The sequence below is a fragment of the Mya arenaria genome, chromosome 9 (genome assembly GCF_026914265.1).
Source record: "Mya arenaria isolate MELC-2E11 chromosome 9, ASM2691426v1".
NCBI classification, from domain to species: Eukaryota; Metazoa; Mollusca; class Bivalvia; order Myida; family Myidae; genus Mya; species Mya arenaria.
The window spans coordinates 73,973,716-73,996,193 of NC_069130.1; the positions used below are offsets into that span (position 1 = coordinate 73,973,716).

The window sequence follows — 22,478 nt, forward strand, 5'->3', positions numbered from 1 at the left end:
TACAGAAAACGTTGTCAAAAGCAGGGATGAGTCCATATTTGGACGTTAATAGAATAGGCGTTTATTAGGGGTGATCCTTTTGACTTTAATTGCCTTCCTCATTCAGAACCGAAACTTATTTGGTTTAATGGTGGCTATTTCTGGTCCGAAATGATGCATTTTGGGCGTTAGATTAATTTTTTCCAACATTGAAATAAAACAATACTTGGAAGATTTAATGGGGGTTGTGCAAGCAGGATGCGCCCCCCTGGTGGACCGTAAGTGAAAAGATTGATGTTTGTGACCTTGACACTGGACTAATGGTCTAAGAGGGGTAACGCAATCTTCAACATGGCAGTTCCAATTACGTCCCCTGAATAATGACGCCATTTTTGTTTTGTTGAAATTTTGATCAATAAACATTGAAAATCTAAGCCTTAGCCACATACCTTACATCCAAAATATATGACAAACTTGATATTTATTCGAACACTCGCAAATAGAACCAAAATCGGCCATTATTTCTCCCTAGATCACTTTTTCACTTCATAATTTAACGAGGTCAGTGTCTCGCCTGCAAAACTTCGTCTCGCCTGGCTTTTCAACGAGAACCTAGAAAAATTCCATTTGTTAGTCAACAAAACGTCCATTCAACGTTAAAATGCCTTTATGGTAAGTGTTGAGTAGTTTAAATACTGTACTTCTTTCAACAAACATTAAATTGGGGTGGAAAATGGTTTCATAACCTGTCAATTTGTCAACAAAGAATTTGTCATATATTTTCGCGACAATCACTTGTCGACGATCGCATTAACAAAATATTGTTTTCTCATTGATTTATGACCGATCTAAATATTTTGGCTTAGCAGGGAATTTTAACAGGTGATGCTCAATAGAAATTCATAAATTATTTTACCGGTTTCACCGAAAATGGTACATAGTGTTGTAATTACAAATCAGAAGTGTATGACACTCCTTAATTTTTAGAAAATGATGTGAAAATCATGATTTGCTTGGTGATATAACAGCACACTTAGCAATTATTATCATATCATATTAGACTGTCACTCACACTTGATAGATTTGTCTCAGAAGGGACATACATTTCAGATTTTAAGTTTTAATAAGACTACGATTTGGTAAACAAATAAAACCCTGATGAATTCAGCCAAAGTATATCATTTTATTAATGGCTTGTCCGACTGTAAAATATAGGTTTATTTTATGACGCCACCAGGAAATTTGTCCATTAGTGTCAGACTAGGTGAGAGTATTAGTCTATTTAGTCTAGTGTGTATGCACCAGTCACTGCGTAAAGCGCTGTCACACGCGACCAATGTTTAACATCCCTCCCAGATGCTTTAGTCATTGATGAGGCAGGGGATCAAACCTGTGAACCCTGGATTGACATTCAAGTTCCTTAACACGAGACCACGGATTTGGTGCCTCATCTAATTAATAGGGTACATTCTTTACACATCAGTTCTGATCTGATTTTGAGGGTATTGGACCCCCACATCTGCGTCGTTAGATCCAAAAGTCTTGACCATATCTACCAGCCTTGGCTGTACCATATTTCAATCTAGGCCGTATTGTCTGCTGTTATGTATTGTGTAGTGATTATTGGTGATGGGTCTTGTCTGCTCTTTTCCATTATTGACACATATGCGTATACATGCCTGTGGTCCTAACAATAATTGGTAAGCTCTATGTCTTAGCAGAACATGTAGATGATTCTTAGTGATAATAACATTATCAGTAGCAGCTACAGCAACAGGGTCATCAGATTTATTGCTCTCATCACCGTCATAGTCAAAAATATTAATCAAACAGTGAAGCCAAGGTAATTAAATATAACTTATTATGTTTAAGTTCTGTTTTGTTACTAATGGTGTTCTAAGAGTTCTTGTTTATCTTTCAGAAAGAAAGGTTTTATGACCATCTGGCGTCATGACAAGTTCAGAAGATGTCTAGACTGAAGAAAGGGTTATGGACAGATAAACCTGTGACTCAGCCATTTTACTGCTGGGGATAAATACACCTTCCTTCAGAAACAATCTTGCGTCATGGACAATCAACTGTTTACAGGAGGGCCATTCCTTGATGACATGCCACAGGTAACCCAAACTTTGGTTAATTGTATTTTGATTGTGCTGACAGCTGAAAGCTGGTATTATCCACTCTCAAATCCATTTCCTGGACAAGAACCAGTAGTTTGTTGTTTTTGATAGACCATCACCCTACATACATGTATATACCACTTGAACAATCTTACCCTGCTGCGGATTGAACCCACAATGTCTTAAGTGAAAGGCAGACATCGCTATCACTAGACCACTGTCACCGTGGTGGCAATTGAACCAACAACTTCTTGAGTGAGAGATAAACACCCATACCAGTAGACAACTTGCACACCATACTTGGTGATAAAATACTGTTTGGTAAGGGAGAGACATTGAAGTACTAATGCATGATTATCTCGTAAGTAAAATGATTACAGTCTGCTGTTAATACTTAGATTTGATGATCTATCATAATTTATACATGTGTCATTCAATTGATTTTGTTTTGTCAACAGAGCCGAGATCTCCACTTTTGTTCCATGAGAGGATCTTGACAATTGAATTGACTATGGATAGCTTGATATAATGTTATGTATTGGGAGACATCTTGCAAATAAATTTATCTAGTTCTCCACGTGTGTGTATGCTATGACATTGTGTTCTGGTGTTTTACCATAGTCTCTGCTGACAACACCACACATAATTTCATCTAAATTGACATTGTATAGCTAGTTATAATGCAGTTCATAGCGAAACATCTTGCAAATAAATCCATCTTCTCTTTCCACAGGTTTGTACACTATGTGATCTAGTGTTTAATGATAGTCTTTCCCCTAAGCACCACACATGATGTTACTTAGGTTTACTTATAATCATCACAAGATAGCTTGTTTTACATTTTGTATAGCGAGATAATTGGCATATGAATCCAGCCTATAAAATCATCTTCTTTCTCCATAGGTGTGTACGTTATGTGGACTGGTCTTCAACAACAGTCTCGCCCATCAACACCACATGCAGCTCCACATGTTGGCCAACGCCCAGCTCATGGGGTCCCAGCCTCCACCTGACCCAGGTACTCACGGGATGAGAATATAGATGGTTTTTCCCCTTATATTGCACATGTATTTTGATTCAGGAGACGTAACACTTGTTTTAAAATGCTGAAATGAATAAATATTGTGATCTAAAATTTTAGGAACCCATTCAGTTTTTAAAAAAAGCATAAATGATGGTGTTTATCTGGACAAATAATGAATTACAGTTATTGTCTGATGACGTGTAGACTCTATTTTATAAACCGATGAAAAGTATATTCGCAGAGATGAATCAAATATCTATTTTTGACAACCAATATTACATTCTATGATTTGTCATAGACTGCCTCTTTACCAATAAAAGGATTGAAGTCAGTGGTCATTCTTATGCCGAAATCTGCTCAATTCACAATCCAAAAAAGTATACTTTCCAAATTCGCAATAGTAAACAAACGCTTTACAAGTACCGGTAAAACTAGTTCAGATGTGATTAAAGCGGTCTTATTCTCTTAAAATTCTTCTTATCCATGATGTTAAAGGCGACATTGCTTTGTTTCTTAGTTTGAAATATACTATGGTAAATTCACACTTGAGGCGTTTTTTTGCTATTTTCACAATTGTAAGGGCCCGTGCCCCATTTATAAAAAGATGGAAAACACTGGAAGTGTACGAAAGCTTATAATAAAGGCTTAAATCATATGCATCTATTTCAGGGATTGTGATACCAACAGGAAGTAACATACTGGAATTAATGGTGAGCCAGCACGGCATGGCAAGCGTGGCGGGGAATCCACTTTTGTCTCTACCAGGGGTGGCCCCTACCTCACTTCCCCACTATCTCCATAATACAGGTACGTATACAGGTTTGTTTTCAGCAGTTTGCTATACAAGTATGCATACTGGGGATGGCAAGTGTGGCAGGGATTCGCCTCCTGTTTCTGCCAGGGTTAACCCCCCTTTATGCGGGTATGGATGTTGTTTTGTTCCCAACTTCGCCAAGGTGATCACCTGGGAAATCTCCATCTGGTTAGCTTTTCAGCTTCATTGTTGGTATCTATGACAATTTGCAAGAGCTATCACTTTTTGTGTTGCCTGAAAGGACGACATATAGGTGTTACTTTTGTCGGCGGCGTCGACAGTGGCGGCGTCGGCGGCGTCGTCCGCGTCCCATTTTCGCTTGTCCGGGGTATATCTCCTAAACTATTAGTGGTATCAACTTGAAACTTCATATGTACATAGATCTAATTGAGGGCAAGTGCAGTGCACAAGAACTGTTACTCGTGCTTCCATATTTTTAGAGTTATTTCCCTTTGTTATTTTTCATGCTTTAAGTTTTGTGCGGGGCATATCTTGTAAAATATAAGAGTTATCAACTTGAAACTTCATATGTAGATAGATCTCATAGAGGGCAAGTGCAGTGCACAATAACAGTAACTCTTGCTTTCTTAGTTTTAAAATTATTGCCCTTTGTTAATTTTCATGCTTAAAGTTTTGTCCGGGGCATATCTTGAAGAATATAAGAGGTATCAACTTGAAACTTCATAGCTAGATAGATCTCATTGACGGCAAGTGCAGTGCACAAGAACAGTAACTCTTGCTTTCTTAGTTTTAAAGTTATTGCCCTTTGTTAATTTTCATGCTTAAAGTTTTGTCCGGGGCATATCTTGAAGAATATAAGAGGTATCAACTTGAAACTTCATAGCTAGATAGATCTTATTGAGGGCAAGTGCAGTGCACAAGAACCGTTACTCTTGCTGCCATATTTTTAGAGTTATTGCCCTTTGTTAATTTTCTTGCTTAGGTTTTGTCCGTGGCATATCTCGTAAACTAGAGGAGGTTTCAACCTGAAACTTATTCCGTAGGTATATCTGATTGAGGGTTCAAATGCCACCTACACTTGAACGTTAAATGGCAACATCATTGTCTATAAATGAATAAAATGCCAATCTAACAGCTATAATGTCGACAGTAAATAATTCGTCAGGCGACACATCCGGCTCGCGGAGTTCTAGTTTATGAGATATGCTCCAATGTCAAATGGAAAATGGGCCAGATATTGGCCCAATTTCCTTTAGCAATTTAGTCAATAATTTATCCCAATCAGCAGAAAAAGTCCCTATCATTTTTAGCTCGACTATTCAAAGAAAAAGTACTATTAGAGCTATTCTACTCACTGTTAAGTCATTATCTCAGCAATTACATAATGTGTTGCAATGAAGCTTTAGTTTAGAGATAACTATCCATCCTACTAAATTAATTATGTCAGAAAACACTGTTTTGAATAAAATGCATATATGGGCCTTTACTATTCAACTTAGAAATTCTGCTTATGGTTTTGCTTGTTTCTTTGCAATCCTAAAACTTATAAGTGGCAGAATTGTCTCTGTGACAGCTCTTGCTTTAAATGCTTGTATTTTAACAGTATGATGGGCTCCTTACTTTCTGGTTAAAATCGGGACCCAATTTCCCCATCTTATACTCGGGGGAAATACGGTACTCAGAACTCAATTGTTGTTTTTCTAAATTTCACCTAATTATATAGATTTTTTATGAAAATGATTGCTTGGAAATGCCAAAATTATGCAAAACCATGTAATTTTTCACAATTTTGAGTAGTGTCCTTTTCCCATAAATGCTTAATAAACCTTAAACGGCTTCACAATTTCATTACTAAGCAGTTCATTTTTTATCGCTATGATGTACAATATTCAAACTGGTTTGCACTTTGGTCATGGTCAGTAGATAACCCCTATTTATTTTAGAGTTGAAAGACCAAAGGTCTTTTGAACAAGTTTGAATAGAGTCTTCAAACTTGCTGCATTAGCCATGGACAGTAAATGACCCTTATATATTTTTGGGTCAAAGGTCAAATTAAATGACCTAATAAGAAACATTATGAACACTGGGACAAATGGCACATTGGTATTGCAGAATTCTAGTGTAAGAAAATAGGTTTTACTGATTTTTTTTTTCTTCAGGTCTGGCTACTGGAGGTATAGTGAGCCTGCAGCAGCCTGCTCCTCTTAAGCCAAAGCCCGAGAAGAAATCTCGCTCCAAAGCTGGGAAAGCCTCGGCCGGAATCTCTTCCACTGCCACTGTTACGTCCGCTACGAGCACACGAGCCAAGATGTCGTCTATGTCTCAAATGTCTCAAGACACGAGTATGGCTGGCACATACCTCTCCACATTTGCAATGGATCTGCCGAAATTGGAGACAACTCCTCCAAAGTATTCGATTGCTCCCATTATCACACAGCAGTCGCCCTCTGTGGCCTCAGCAGGATCATTCAAGGACAGTTTTTCTTCTCCTTCTTCACATATAGATCCTCTCGAGGCTTTGATATTTACCTCTCCTGTAAAAACTGTTAGTCACAGTTTGGATAGGTCGGGTTCAATTTCTGACCAAGTGCCATTAGACATGCTGGGCAGTAAGGAAAAACTTTTCCAGCCATTTATGGACAATAGCAGGGAAAGTCACGGATTAGTGAATTCCTTTGGTGGGGACAGTAGTTTCATGTCACCTGTGAAATCAAATGTGAAAACAAGTGAATCTGATGCTCTCTCTACTCCACAGAAGATATTTCATGATAGCAATGACAGCCTATTCACATCTGTGGCACATAGTTCCTCTAGCGAGCTCAGATTATTTGGGGGATTAAATCACGAAGGAATAACTTCTCATTCAAGCATGGACAGAAAAATGGAAATGTCTTCCCAGAGATCTCTTCCCCTTCACAATGAAACTTCCAGCTCCATGTCAAATTCTCAGTTTTTCCCCGGCATCCTGGACCCCCTACACATTTCCCCCAAAAGTACACAGCTGGGCCGCAAGCCAGAGACCAGCTCAAGCCTGGACACGGCTGGTACGAGTCCCGAGGCGAAGCCGCAAGGTGGACTTGGGACAGACTTTATCTCTTCTCGTGTATCCTCTCCAAAGATTTCACCTGCTCTTCCTACAGGTATTACTTTTATGAAAGTAATTATTTCTGCAAAAGATTCTGTGTTTTAAGCTTGCCTATTTGAAGAACAAGGAGAGATATTCTACTTACCCTGGCGAAAGCGCGACACCTTGGTTAAAATTTTGCATGCAAGTTACTGTCAAGACCATATGTCAGTTACCACTTGTTATATAAGATTGAGGTTATACAAGGCTTCGAAATTCTTGTTTTGAATGCAGAACCATTAAGTCCTTAACTCAACAACCACTTTATCTTAAATCAAGTCTTTACATCCTCAGACCTACTAAATAAGCAAGTTGGGTAACTCTCGCATGACTAAATGAAAATACTGACCCTTTTTCGACTAAGAAATTCAGTTGAATTTTTGCGTGCAGATACCATAAAGTCTGTATCTCAACTACTCAGTGTGTTTGATTTTAACTAAAAACAGCACTTTACAGCCAACAGACATCCTAAGAAACCTTTGAATGATTTAATGCATTATGGCAGTTGTTTAAAATAAAGTAAAACATTTAAACAACATCTCCTCTGAGACTGGTTTATCAACTTTGATGACATTTTGCAGACATTTTTCAGGAAGTTTCATGACATTGACTTTTACCCAACATGTAAATAATTTTAATAGTTTAAAAGTTAGATGAGAAGTTCAAATTTAAGAAAAAGTCAAACAATAGAATGCCTTCTAAAGGCTGTTTCCTCTGAAATAGTGTCCTTTTTCCAAAAAAACTTACTAGATATTCCCAGTTGTAAAACATAGTTACTGTGAATGAATAATAAAGCATTAGTTTTTAAACAAACAAGATCTTGACAGTATAGAACTCTATGAATATAAAATAAACTTAGAGTTTGACTGAAGTTACATATTATACATTTTTGAGTTATATACCGTTTTAAACTTTGTAGTTGGCACCATTAATACAGGTTGGTTTTGAAAAAATTACAAACTACTAATATTTGCCGAAGTTGTAACCCCTTTTCAACTTTGTGTTGGGCATAAATACAGTATCCGTACAATTACTTGTGACGGGTTGTCAGATTTAAATCATTTTTGGTACACACTAAAATTTCTGTTGGCTTTCGTTGAAACATTACAGCCGAAGCACACTCTGTTTGGTGCTAGAAATAAGTACAAGCCCACGATCCTTGCACTGGTAAATGCCTTCTGGACTTACTTAAATTCTGGGTATCATATAGCTGGGCTTAATTAATTTTTGATGCCATGGGCAAGTGTCAGCATACATAATGTATGTGCTTATTCATTCAAGAGTCTAGATTTAATGACTGTGTATAATTACTACTGGGTTAATTGCTGTAGATTATTTTAATTTTGCGAGATGCTGAACTCATGATATTTTAGGTTTCGGACAATTTTGTGAGGATTAAAATTCAATATGTCAATATTAGAAATGAGTGAAATTTAATACACTTGTATGTACAAAATTCCCTATATTTATGAAATGTTTTGTGAGGTATGTTCCTGTGGTGTGCCCTGAACCACACATACCATAAATGTATGGGGGACAATAAAAGCTAGCACACAAAAAAATAAAAAATAAAATAAATTAAAAATGAGTGATTGTTAACCCCCCCCCCCCCCACACACACACACATTCACGCATGCACGCACGCACATCCCTGTTTCTTATTTATGCATTAACTATATGGTTGTGTTAAGAAGGAAAATGTACTTTCTATACTATTAATATTTGCGTTTTGGTTCTGTATACAATCGAATACCGTAGTTATTTAAAAAATCATAATTTCAATTGTTCAGAACTTGTTTGTAGTTAACAATGTTGTTAATGTCATTGTTGTTAAATTTCAAATTGTTAAAAGCTCTGGCCCCAATTTCTCAAAACTTCTTAAGTCCCTTATATATAACAGGATTAAGCTAATCTCACTATTTTTGTTGTTCTATAAAATGTGTTATTTTTACTTTTTCAAGAATTTTTAGAAATTATGTAGGAATAATCGGTATGATTATCAGAATAAACCATTTTTCATTTATCAAAATCTATTTTTAGTATGTACTTTGGCTAATTGAAATAAGTGACTTAAGCCTGTTAATCTTAAGAAGTTTCGAGAAATTGGGGCCTGGAAATTTAATGAAAACCCTTGTGATCTTCTGTGTTTCGAATGTCAACATTTGAGACAACTGCTTCAGCTGTTCTTGTTTATAATGTATATATAAATATGTGCGCACATCATCAAATATTCCACACAAATATTTTCACATCAGTAATTTAATATTTCACTTGTTTTTAAAATTGCTACCTGATTGGTTAAGAAAATATATGCGAAATTTAAACAATCTACTGTAAGTATTACAACGGTATTTCTATATTTCCAGGCTTCCTAGATTCAGACATTGCAGCTCTTCCTACAAAGGCCTACACATATGTATCGGAAGCTGCTCTACCTAAGCCGTACGGGAGTGCTCAAACCTCCACTGCCCCAGGTCCAGCAATTGATATGGCTGTAAATCCACTGGGCACAGGATACTTCAATGCTCTCACTCAGAAACTGATTAATCCTAGCTTTTCTATCAATAATGACTTTAGTAAGCCAGGATCCTCGGGTGGAGGCTCTGGGGCTCATGGGCAGAAGGGGAAAATCTATTTTGAGAATGGAGCTTTGATTAATAATGAGTATGACAAGATAAGTGACTCTAATGATGATGATGATTTAGACAGGATACTTGACCTGGATACAATAGATGCGAAAACTGACAAGATTGATAGCTCAAAGGATTTTGAAATTGAAGAGCTGTTGAATGAGTTTAATGAAAAGCAAGAGGATATGAAAAATAACTCTGGTCATCTTGATGATTTTCTGAAAGATGTTATAGGTGAACCTTCTAAAGCTAAAGCTGAGGCCAAGCCTTCTAAAACAGAAGAAAGTTTTATGCCCCCAGAAGCCATAGAGTTTAATCAAAGTGCTATTGCTGAACTGCTTGATGCAGAAATGGAAAAGATTGATATGGAGACAAAAGAGGTAGAGAAGTCCAGACTTAGTGCTATAAGTAGCTCAGGACCTTCATCCTCAACAACTTCAGACTCTGTGGATGATACAACTTCTTCCTTTCCAACATTAACAACGACCGCTACATCAACTACTCCCACATCTGTTGTTTCAACAGTATCAGCTGCTAGTGGATCTGATGCTAAACCACCAGATTCTGAACCTAAGAAAGATGAAGACCATGTTGACTTTGACATTCCAAAAGTTGGGAAGTTAATGAAGATCAGAAAATATGTTGAGATTCAAAAACAAAAGGAACAGACTGCTGTAAAACAGGTTGCGGTGAAGGTTCATGAAAAGAAAGAGCCACCAGTTGAGGAAAAACCTCAGCTTCAGACAATTATTGTCCAGGTTTCTAAACGAAAGAAAATAGAGTATGGTCCATACATTAATAAACAATCTCTTTTAGAAGGCAAACCTAAAAACATGCCCGCTGAAGCATCTCCTCCAAAGCCTTTTAGACCCAAGCCAAAGCCTCAGACTCCAGTGAGAAGAACTTTTAATCTTAGAGAACGAAGAAATAAGCCAGACTTTGCAACGTTAGCTGGGACTCATCCCAGAAACAGTGATGGTAAAAAATCAGAAGAAAAATCAAAAGATAAAACAGAAAAGGTGGATAAAGATGAAAAAGACATTGATAGTAAGGATATTGTTGAAGTCATGGAAATAGTTAATGAAACTGTGGAAGGAGAAATTGACACTGCAAATGAGCTGTCTGGTAAGATTCTGACAAGAAATAAAGAGAAAGAAAAGATGAAAGATAAAAGTAGTGATGAGAAAAAGAAATTGGTGAAAGTTGAGGACAAAAGTGCTGATATTGCTAAAAACAATGAAAATGAGACAGTAGTTGATAATGGAAAGCCAAAATTAAGAAGTAGACATGTAAAAACTGAGACAGAGAATGTTGAAACTAAGAATTTGCGAAAAAGAAATATCAAAGTGTCGCCTGATTCAGGTATTAAGCATAAAGTGAAGAAGACTGATCCTGATGATGCTCCAGAAAAAGAAACTAGAAGTAAAGGCAAACAGAAAGGAGACAAAACTGAAATAAAGAAATGTTCAGTTAATCTTGGTGAAAAGCTTAACACCTCAGAAGCTAAAAGTAAAGGAAAACTGGATAAATCTAGGGTAATAAAAGGAAGAACAGAGAACACTATACTAGAGCAAGGAAAAGAAGAGACTCCAAAGGAAGTAAGTGTAGATATTGAGACAAACAAAGATATTGATATTGAAACTGTAGATGGAAAACCTGATGAGGATTATAAAGAAATTGCTGATGAAAGTAACACTACTGCCAAACAAACTGAATTAGAAGAAGTAGTTGAAGAAGACAATGATAATGCAGATGATGTTAATATGAAGGAGAAAGTTAGAGAAAATATATTTGAAAAAGTGCATGTAGAAAAAGCTGCTTACAGGCCAACGGAGAATACAGGAACAGTTGTTAGTATATCTTCTTCTTCAGATAAAAAAGTAACAATGAAATTTAAACTTGGACCAGACTTTCATAAATCTATAAGAGAATATATGAGTAGTGCACCTAAGAAGAGAAAAATTGAAATAGTTAAGGAAACTGTAGTTAAGGAAACTAAAAGTAAAGACACTGTAGCTAAGGAAGCTGAAGTTAAGGAAACTGAAAGTAAAGAAACTGTAGTGAAGGAAACTGAAAGTAAAGACAAGTCAGATGATGAAGAAAATAATCAAGAAAAGTTAAACACCGTCATTGCAAAGACAGACAATGAATCTGAAGACCCCACTATGTCTGACAGGAAAAAAGATAGTGTTGAAAATGAATTTCAAAGATTGGTCAATGAAGCCATGGAGGAGGTTAAAAAAGCTAAAAAAGAAGGTGATTCAGGGAAGCAGGAAAGATATGTGAATCTGCGCAAGCGACTTAATGAAACGGTTAGATACAATCTGGATGACTCTGAAGATGAATTAGATAAACAGCCACTGAGTTTTGTCTCAGAAGCAGGTACTCCAAAGGCTCAGAAAGTCAGGCAAGGGAAAGGAATTGCTAAAACCCCAAAAAGTGGAATTAAAACTGCCAATCAAGGTGTAGTTACACCAGATACTGCAAAGAAGGAGCTAAAGAAAGACGTTGATGTGTATGACTTTACAGACACAGAAATGAGTGACCATGAAGATCCATCTGGATTCAAACCAAAATATGTCTCAAACATACAGAAAAGTCCAATTGGTGCAAAGAAACTGCCATTTGTCTCAACGCCTTTGTCACAAAATCAGACTGATGAACAGCAAGTGTCAGAAGAACTTCCTAAAGATGAGTGTGAAGATGTGCAAAATGTCAATGATGATAAGGGTGAATCAGCAACATATGATATTGCAAAAACTGTGGAACCGTTGAAAATTAAATTATCAAAAATCAAGCCTTTTAAGGAAAAGAGACATAAACACAAAAAGAAGAAAAAGAAGAAAGACAGAGATAGAAAGGACTGTGTAAGAGAAGATTATAAAAGTGACCTTGGTGAAAACTCTGAAGGAAGTAATATTGTTCCTGAAAATTCTGACAACAGTGACATAAAGCCAGTCAAACTTGACAATGTGAAAAGTGTTGAAAGTGTTGGCATGGAATCAGTCTCTAATGATGGGGACGATGAAAATGGCACTAGTGATAAGCAGAATAAAAAGCCATCAAAGCTGAAGGAGAAGAAACATATTTGTGAGTTTTGTAACTTAGGATTTAGTCAGAAATGTGACTTAAGGAGGCATGTAATGATACACACAGGTGAAAGACCTTGGCCATGTGAAATCTGTGATAAAAAATTTCAGCGTAAGACAGATCTTGTGAAACATGTAAGAACTCACACAGGCGAGAAGCCATATGCTTGTGAGTTTTGTGATAAAAGAGTGTCAGACAAATCACAACTCATTGTGCATATGAGGCTTCATACAGGCGACCGCCCATATCGATGTGAAAATTGTGGAAAACGCTGCATTACAAGCTCAGAACTGTCACGACACAGGGCAGCGCATTGTGCGGTCAAGACGTTGTCATGTTCTGACTGTAAGAAAGTGTTCAAAAAGGAGGAATGTTTGGGAATGCATATGAAACTGCATTATTTAAGTCGGTCAAGGCCATATAAGTGTGACAAATGTGCTCTTGGTTTTGACACTAAAGTATTGCTGGATATTCACAAATGTATTGACCCCTCAAAGAACATTTACATCTGCAGTGAGTGCTATGAGGAATTTATCGACGAGACTCTGTATGCTGAACACATTAAGACCCATGACCTTGGAGTGATAGCATGTAACGTTTGCACCTTAATATTCTCGGACAAACACAGCCTTGAGACCCACCTATGTACGCTCGGAGTGGACAGAGGGAGTAGTGACTCTGACAAGACTCCACCCAACCGGGAGGATGACAAGCCTGTACAGGTCCTTTGTGAGATCTGTGACCTTGAGTTCAACGACCAAGGTCAGTCACTTGTTTGTGATACAGCCTAAAAATACAGAAATTAATTAGGGGCCCACATTATAATGTAACATTTTTTGTTCAAAATAACAGAATTGATAGATGATTCTTTTATCATTTTAGTCCACTCAATGTACAAAATAAATCATATATTGATAAAGGCTATTATCACAGGAAGTTGCATGTAAGCCGAAGGAAAACCTTGGTTATTAAATTGGGTTGGGGTATGTCAGGCATGGGGGGGGTATATTCCTTTGCCTGATGAATGGGACCTATCAGCCCCGAAATTTGTCATAAGACAGCCCTTGGACAAACATCTTGTATTTGTAAGTAACTTGTTACAAATACCTACCATGACTACACATACAAATCAAGGTCAAGTTCACACATAATGGCTCAAGATTCCTTGTCTTTTTTGTTGCCAAGAGTGTTACTTAGTTAAGCATTTGGGAAATTCAAAATGCACATTTTTCAGCATGACAAGACTGTGGTCCTATCAACACTCATGACTGTACGTTTAAGGTCATGGTCACACTCTAGTGTTTTGGTGTTTTGCTCCACCTAAATTCTTATATAGCACTTGCTGAATTTGCCCAAACCTTTTCTTTGCACATCCGGCTCAAAACTCGTGTCCAGCCTGTAGCCACATGCCACATGTGTTTGACATAACAAGACAACACGTCGTGTGCACGACCCGTGTCCCTACCTCTAAGGTCACAACTAGTGTAATTGTGTTTGTTTACTATATGGAATGCTGGATATATGGACAAAGAGACTTAGGGTATAGGTGTTCATGTTAGGAGAGTTGGACACATTTGTTAAATAACCTGCCATATGTGTTTGACATTTCAAGACAATGTTTCACATGCACTTCCCCTGTCCCTATCTTTAAGGTCACGGTCACACCTAGTGCTTGTTTATGCTTGGAATGCTGCATATAAGGACATAAGAGTTTCAGTTTAAGTTTATTGGCAAAATCAGCAAATACATGCTTTTGGCCAAAATTAACATCAAATTTCACAAAGATGGCCAAAAAAAAAGAAAAAGGAAAGAGAAAATGATCAACATACAAACATATTTATAAGTATTTGATAACTATAATTTTAAGCTACACATGATTACACACACATACAGAGTTTTGGTGGTTGTGTCCGGGCTGTAACTTTCACAGAGTTTTGGTGGTTGTGTCCGGGCTGTAACTTTCTCTTGTATTAACAGATTTTAGTATAACTTTCCACATGTTTTTTTTATTTTTACATAGGAAGATGGTTGTCTTGAGCGAGACTCACTTCGGGGGCATTTGTTTCTTACAGTGACAGATCATGTTTTTTTCATATTTTACAAGTGTAATACAACTTGACCATGACATCATTCCGCCATACTAATTTAGCGTCAAACTTTTTACAGAAAAATTTGTATAAAATATATTTGGCGTTATTTGTCTTGTGATAAAGAAATGTACATTCATTGTTATTTAATATAAAAACGTTATGATACTCCTCATGAATAAGTTATAATGCAAAGACTGGCTTTTTAATATTACTTAACTTTGTTCATAATATCTGTAGAATGGAAACATATGTAAGATTCTATGTTTCGTCTATTTTTTATAACAGAATTTTGAATTTGGAAAAAGAGTGTCATGGGACAAGAATTCTTGGTATTTAATTTTTTTCTGTAAGAATAGTACTGTTTAAGGTTAAAAATGCTTCTAGTGTCGAATGATTGTCAACATGAATATTTTTCAACTTAATTCCAGACCAGCTGAGCCTGCACCTGCCATCACACGACAATGACAAGGGATCCTTCATGTGTGATCTCTGTTCAGAAATATTTACTGTACGTAAAAGGCTCAAGCAGCACTCAAGCGTTCATGAGCGAGGTCAACAGGAGGCAATAGTGGGAAGTGGTGTCAACAAGGAGCAGTCAACAGTTTTGGAGAACAGTCAGAAAAGGAACCTTAGGGATAAAAGGCCTAGTGTAAGAGTTGGATTTGGGGATAATTCCAGTGACACAAATGTTCTTGAAACTTCTACTGGTCAAAAGACTTTAGCTGCGATGTTAGAATCTGGTATGAGTAAAACAGTGAATACAGGATTCATGTCCACTCAGATAAAGACAGAAACTCTCTCTCCACACAGCCAGCCATCGTTAGACACGGCTTTTGGTAATCGGATTAGAGCTAGTGTGATATCGGGAATGTTTAATGTAAATGATGAAAATTCCCCAGAGAGATCGAACCCCACACTTTTAAAACAGGAACAACTAAAAACTGCTGTCTCTTCCAAAAACTCAAACAATTTCTCTCCAAGTATTATCACTAGTGATCGCTTTTTTGACACCAGTGAATTTACAAGCTCTCCGGATTTTTCCTCCCTTACTGAAGATGACAATTTAGAACTCGACCCTTTTAGCACTTCTAGCAAAATGGGTCCATTCTTTGAGGGTAAATCTCAAGAATCAAGAAATATACCGAAGACGAATGAAAGAAAGGATGCATTTAGGGTCAAACAAGGAGCTATGACTGGTACTAGTTTTTCAGCTTTAAAAGCCAAATCATCAGTGAAGCCTGTGACTAGTTTATCAACGATTTCACTTTCTGATTACTTAGTAAGTGGACAGGATTCGACCTCAATACCTACAAATGTTTCATTAAGCACTGGTAATGTGCCACATGTATTCAGAACTGGATTACAGAGTGATGTCAGTGGTTCAAAAGCACAGCCAGGCTTAAAGTCTAACACTGCTTGGCAAGGGACATTTCAGATGCAGGACTTCTTGGGTTCTTTATTACCTCGAGACTCAAAATCGGGGGGCGTGAAACCTCTCAATGAAAGAGACAGCAGTGGTTCATCAAGAAACAATTCAAGCTCAAATCAAAGTGCAAACTTCTTTCCTTCAAAATCCAGCTCACAGACATTAAGAACAGACACATCCCAAAGTTTAAGCCACTCAGAATTGCTGTCACAAACTGCTGGCCTTCCTTCAGGCTCCCAGTTAAAAGGCCCTTTGTTGGGAAAAGGGGACCTCTCCCACTTCGCTCAGTCTTACCTTGGGAGACACGGACCCCAAGCTGGATACAGTACAAGTATGGCGAAATCGTCGAATCAACGTTCCGCAGCGAAGAGCAGCGTGTCACCTATTGTGAGCGGATTTGCAGGAACGATTGACCACTCGGACCACCCCGGGTTCTTGTTCAGTTCACAGGAGGGATTAAAAGATAAAGATGATCCCAATGCTTTGCTCTCTAATTTTGATATGTAGTTCTTTTCGGCCATCTTGGTTAATTTTTCTTATCACAATCAGTTTCACAATATCAAGTTTAGAAGAATTGAATTTGTATGAATATTAAAGGTCTCTCTTTTATTGGCATTGTCTTCAATTGAAAATAAAATGCATAGTGGAAGAAAGCATGTAATTGTTTTCAAGTGGTCATTAACAAGAAAAAATAGCATCAATTGCCCAAATAAATGCCTTACCCGGTACTTAATGGTTTTAATTGTATCATTATTGGTCAAACTGACCACTTTAAAAAAATAAACTAATAATGACAACTATCCTCCTCTCCTCCTTAAAAAGGCTACATATTCTTAATGAATAAATTACAACTCGACAGAGACTGGAATTTAGTGTGGTATCGAAAAAAGATGAAGATCATATATGATATATGTACGTCACAATTAGTAGTAATTGTATTTTAATAATTGTACATAAATTTATTCTGAGAACATTGCTTTGTAGTCACTATCTCTATTCTAGTATTATTGTTATCAAGGAATGTGCCATTTTGTTTATTTTATCTGCAATTTAACTGCAGTTGCATTTATACTTCATAAACTTATTTCATTACTGGCATCATCATTTCATCGCATTAGGAAATGGTAAAACTCATTACTCTCATGGGCAATATTCATATTTTTGGAAAGGTCTTATTTTTCTTTTGTTCTTCAATTGAGCAGCAGATGCATTTTTGTAACTGGGATTCAAAATCATTTGTGACATTTTTTTGAAGATTTTGTACCTGTGTTATTAGATATATATGTTTTGGGAGAAGAAAAGTTGAGTTATTGTGATAGCTTTGATGTCATTGTTGGCTATTGTAAACCTTGGCAAAAACTCAAATGTTAAAACATTTAATAGGGCTTCCATTAAAGGAAGTTTGGAAGTATATTACTGTACTCCAAAAAAGTAGGCTTAATCTTCCTAAATTGAGTCCTTGGAAGTACAGAAACTTCTAGCACTTCAGATAAGACTTCCAAAAGGAGAATCTTAGAAGTTCAAAGAATCATGACCTGGTGTCCATTATACATTAAATCCCATTTTCAATACACTTTTGTGGAGTAGGCATATTTTAGTTGTAAATAATTCCATATTTTGTCAAAATTACTGTACGAAAAATTGAGACTTTCTTAGTCTTGAACTTCCATGTTTGGCGGAAAAACTTCCAAAACTGATGACAAGAAAGTTCATACTTTCACTTTCAACTTCTTTAATGGAAGTCCTGATTTATATTCAAATAGAGCTTAGTAATAATGTTGCGAGAGACACTACGCACAGGTGTAAGCAAGAGCCATAACTCTAGCTTCAGTATTTGTTCATTTATGCCCCTCTTTGACTGAAAAACAGAGGAGCGATGGCATTCCCTGGTCGCGCACTTGGTTTGTGGTTTGCTCTTCCTTTCTTGTTCGTTTAATCTGATTTTATGTGATCACTACTCATTAGTTTGTGCAATTATGTCTTCGATTATTTAAAGAATTTGTTTGTATTACAAGCATGATTTTGTTTAATGCAGATATGATTCAGTATTTGATAATTGTATATAGTTAAATCATTGATGTATTATTGTAATGATATTTTTAAATTTTGAAAGCTGTGCTTAAAATTTGTTCGACAAACTGGTATATTAGTGAAAAAATGGTTCTGATGACCAGAATTTCTTTTTCCTAGCATACACGTGTAGCATTTGCCAAAGTCTTTAATGTTAAAACTGCACTCTCACAGATTGACAGTTTTGACATTTTCTTTCAGTTTTTGTTTCAAAATCATCTAATTTTGGCATCAGTATCAGTCATATAGGATAACCCACAATAGAACAGATCCCAATTGTTCAGAAAACTGCCGAAATTTTCATTTTTAGCTCGACTATTCGAAGAATAAGGAGAGCTATACTACTCACCCTGGCGTCGGCGTCGGAGGTGGCGTCACACCTTGGTAAAGGTTTTGCATGTAAGCACCTTTAAGTCATTATCTCAGTAAATACATCAGTTATTGCATTGAAACTTTAAATATGTATTCCCAACTATCTTACATACTAAATTAATGAAGTTAGATAACAATTATTTGAATATAATGCAAATAATAGGCCTTTATTATTTGACTTAGAAATTCTGGATAAGGTTTTGCGTGTAAGCACACATAGGTTAATGTCTCAGCAACTACTTGAGGTATTGCATTGATACTTGATACAATGTTACTCAACCATCCAACCTACTAAATTAACCAAGTTAGATAACTCTAGTTTGCATTTAATGCAAAATAATTGCCCTTTATTATTCGACTTAGAAATTCTGGTTAAGGTTTTGCATGTAGCCACATTTAAGTCAATATCTCAGCAAATATATCATGTATTGCATTGAAACATTAGATATGTATTCCCAGATAACACTTTTTTTAATTTAATGCAAATTATGGGCCTTTATTATTTGACTTAGAAATTCGGGTTAAGGTTTTACATGTAAGCACACATAGGTTAATATCTCAGCAATTACTTGATGGATTGCATTGAGACTTTATTCAATGGTACTCAACCATCTACTTAAATAACCAAGTAAGATAACTCCAGTTTGCATTAAATTAAAATAATGGCCCCTTTTTTATTCGACATAGAAATTCTGGTTAAGGTTTTGCATGTAACCACTTTAAAGTCAATACCTCAGCGAATACATCATGTATTGCATTGAAACTTTACACACAGGCTCCCATCTATTTAACCTTCTTATTTAATCAAGTAAGATAACTATATCTTTTATAATATATAATTTTTGCCCCTTTATTATGCGACTTAGAAATTCTGGTTAAGGTCTTGCATGTTAGCACACATAGGATAATATCTCAGCAACTATTTGATGTATTGCATTGAGACTTTATACAATGGTATTCAACCACCCAACTTACTTGAATAACCAAGTTAGATAACTGTATTTTGCAAATAATGGCCCTTTATTATTAGACTTAGAAACTCTGTGCAAATATTTTGCATGAAACTACATTTATGTTTATATCTCAGCACACCATGTATTGCATTGAAATCTAATCTAACAGTGATCCATGCATGTTTCGCCAAAACTTTTCAATCCTTACATTGAAAAGCGGTGGAATAGTCAAGCGCGCTGTCTCTGTGACAGCTCTTGTTCTTAAAGCTTTAGTAACTCTTTTAGCCATAAAACATCATGTTTAAAAAAATGGGATTTGATCTTTTATCAGCAGTCTTATATCACAGTTTTTCAGCCATTTACACAAAATTTGGCTCATTCTAAGACAAAAAATTGAAAAGTTGTCAAAATGATCAATCTGTGAGAGAGCAGGTTTAAACTTATGCTTAAAATTTATTTAAGGTAATCAATCCATCATTTATGAAAAAAAATACTGCTGGTTAAGTTTCATTTTAAAGTTACATTATGTTAAGTTTGGTTATATTTAAAGTTGTCACAGAGAGGTTTTTTGAATAATACACAGTCATTGAAATCAAACTTTGGATGAACAAGCTCAAATTAATATACTTTTGCTTGGCAACAACTTTTTTTAATGAGCCCTGCAATATAAAATGCAGAATTTGAGCAAGCCCAGATGACATTTTACCAGTGCAGGGCTTGCAGGCTTGTGTCAATATCAACCACTGTATACATTATGTTATTGAAAAAAAAGAGTTTTATTACCACCGTTTAATATATCATATCACAATAGTAGCATCATTATGGTGTTATTTTGAAAATGTAATCCATGCATAAAAATATGATGGTTAATCAATGTAAATTAAAAATAGAATTAATCTCCATGGGCCAACTTCTCAAAACCACTTAAGTCTATTACGACCCAAATTAAGCTTAGCTCATTAAATTGTGCTAAACAAAATAAGCTACTAAAGTCTGTTAAGTTTAAGAAGTTTCAAGAAATAATCTCCATATTAGCATCTAAAATGCTCTTTACATCCTTATGAAGGATAGCTTACCTTAAACAGACATCTTTATGATGGATGGCTTACCCTAAACAGTTATTTTAACCTATTCGCCATTAAGGGCAAAGCTGTCATCAAATGGGAAAATACCAAGGAATAAAATAACCCTGAGGCATTAAATAAATATTCTAGAACTATAAGATTCATGTATTTCTGAGTGCTAACAATAAATTTGTTCCATAATTGCCAAGTACAAAATTTAATACGTTAATGGTTTACATGACAATGGTATAGTGTGTTTAATAATGTTATTATTGTTGTTACAAAAGCATAAACTTAATTAAAATATAGATATTTTTAAGTGCTGTATAATGTATAATCTGTTTGTATAAATGGTAATGATTGCTTTATTGAAGTAGATATGGATTCGAAATATTTTGAGTGTTGTATTGTTTTTATTGTAAATCAGTATAATGTGCTTATATGAAGGTGTAAATACTATCATAGAATATTCGTATAATTACATGTTTGTTACATCAGTGGTTATTGTGTTGTTACAGAATTATAGAAAAGTATATAAAAGGAAGTTTTAACTTTGATTTTTATTACATGTTGGATATTTTGTCATAATTATTGTTCAATTGAGTTGTGGTGCAAGTAGTGATCATCCTGTTCAACATCATGTATATTACAGAACTCGCATTGTTTTACTTTGGTTTAAGCAGGCTTACTTTGTTGTTGAATCAGATCGCTGATGAGTGTCTTATGATTATTATGAAAGATCTAACTTTGTGTTAGAGCTACATGTAGGTTACAGGTATATACATGTACACACATTAGGCTGAGGCTTTATTTGGTCAAACTTCTTAAATTTACTTGATAATATCTCAAAAGTTTACATACATTTACTGGATAATACTTACACATTTTCTGAAATGATTTGTTTTTCATATTTCCTGAACAGGAAAGAAAACAAAAACAAAACAGATTGTGTAAGATCTGGTGAGTTTACATTGCACACCTTTAATGTGGGATCATGTTGTTTGACTAAGAAAACACTTTTCGAAAGTTATAAATCAGAGGCTATTTAAGGAATTTAAGTATTTTACATGTTTATATTGTCAATAATTTATGGTTAAACATTCAGATCATGCCTTGGGGCTCTTTTCAGATGATACCGACTCTTGCACTGAATTTTTTCCGGGTCAAAACTGACACATACTAAAATTTATGATGAATCAATTTCGGGTCATATATAATTTCTGTGTGTAAAAACCTAGGAGCTGGGGTCGGGAAAGCCCTCACTTACCGCTATATTCCTATATATATGTAAGCTGAACTAGGGTAAATTGTTGTGTGCATTGGTTTTACACATCTGCTTTCCTTAATTTTGTATTTTTATCATATTTTTAACATGTGAGAATTGGTGTAGTATTGAATTCTATACTAAATCCCATTCATTTATTGCCATTAGTGTATTTCACTTGATCAATAGAAAAATGGTGTATGTTAATTAGAATGTTCAAGTTTAGCCTAGCCAGTTTACTCCAAAGCAAAATGTACCATTAACGAAGTGAATGTTGCCCATTTTGTTACAGTTCTGTGAATATATTGCTCATTATGTAACGGAATAATGTAATACTTAATCTGTTTGTGATTTAGGTATCTGGTAAAAAATGAGTACTGAATAAAGAAAACAGGAAAATGGCAGTTTGTTTTTGTGAATTAATTTCACAAATCTGATTCTTAAAGACCTATAGGAATTAAATATATCGGACAAAGACACTAGACATAAACAACCCA

The 22,478-nt window shown here is 35.7% G+C and overlaps 1 protein-coding gene across 1 annotated transcript; it reads left to right on the plus strand.

Annotated features, from left to right (window-relative positions):
* The first annotated feature begins 369 nt into the window (after window positions 1-369).
* On the plus strand, window positions 370-22,385 carry LOC128246876 (uncharacterized). Its single transcript, XM_052965401.1, has 7 exons — window positions 370-651; window positions 1,901-2,096; window positions 3,003-3,117; window positions 3,793-3,930; window positions 6,058-7,038; window positions 9,389-13,504; window positions 15,261-22,385. The coding sequence occupies exons 2-7, from the start codon at window positions 2,046-2,048 to the stop codon at window positions 16,763-16,765; spliced, it is 6,906 nt and encodes a 2,301-aa protein (XP_052821361.1). The 5' UTR covers window positions 370-651; window positions 1,901-2,045; the 3' UTR covers window positions 16,766-22,385.
* Window positions 22,386-22,478: the final 93 nt, after the last annotated feature.

Excerpts from the sequence above, each read along its gene's own strand:
- LOC128246876 (XM_052965401.1), top strand. The coding sequence starts at position 2,046 with ATGGACAATCAACTGTTTACAGGAGGGCCATTCCTTGATGACATGCCA. Across the intron at positions 3,931-6,057 it reads CCACTATCTCCATAATACAG|GTCTGGCTACTGGAGGTATA; the intron begins GTACGTATACAG and ends TTTTTTCTTCAG. Across the intron at positions 7,039-9,388 it reads TTCACCTGCTCTTCCTACAG|GCTTCCTAGATTCAGACATT; the intron begins GTATTACTTTTA and ends CTATATTTCCAG.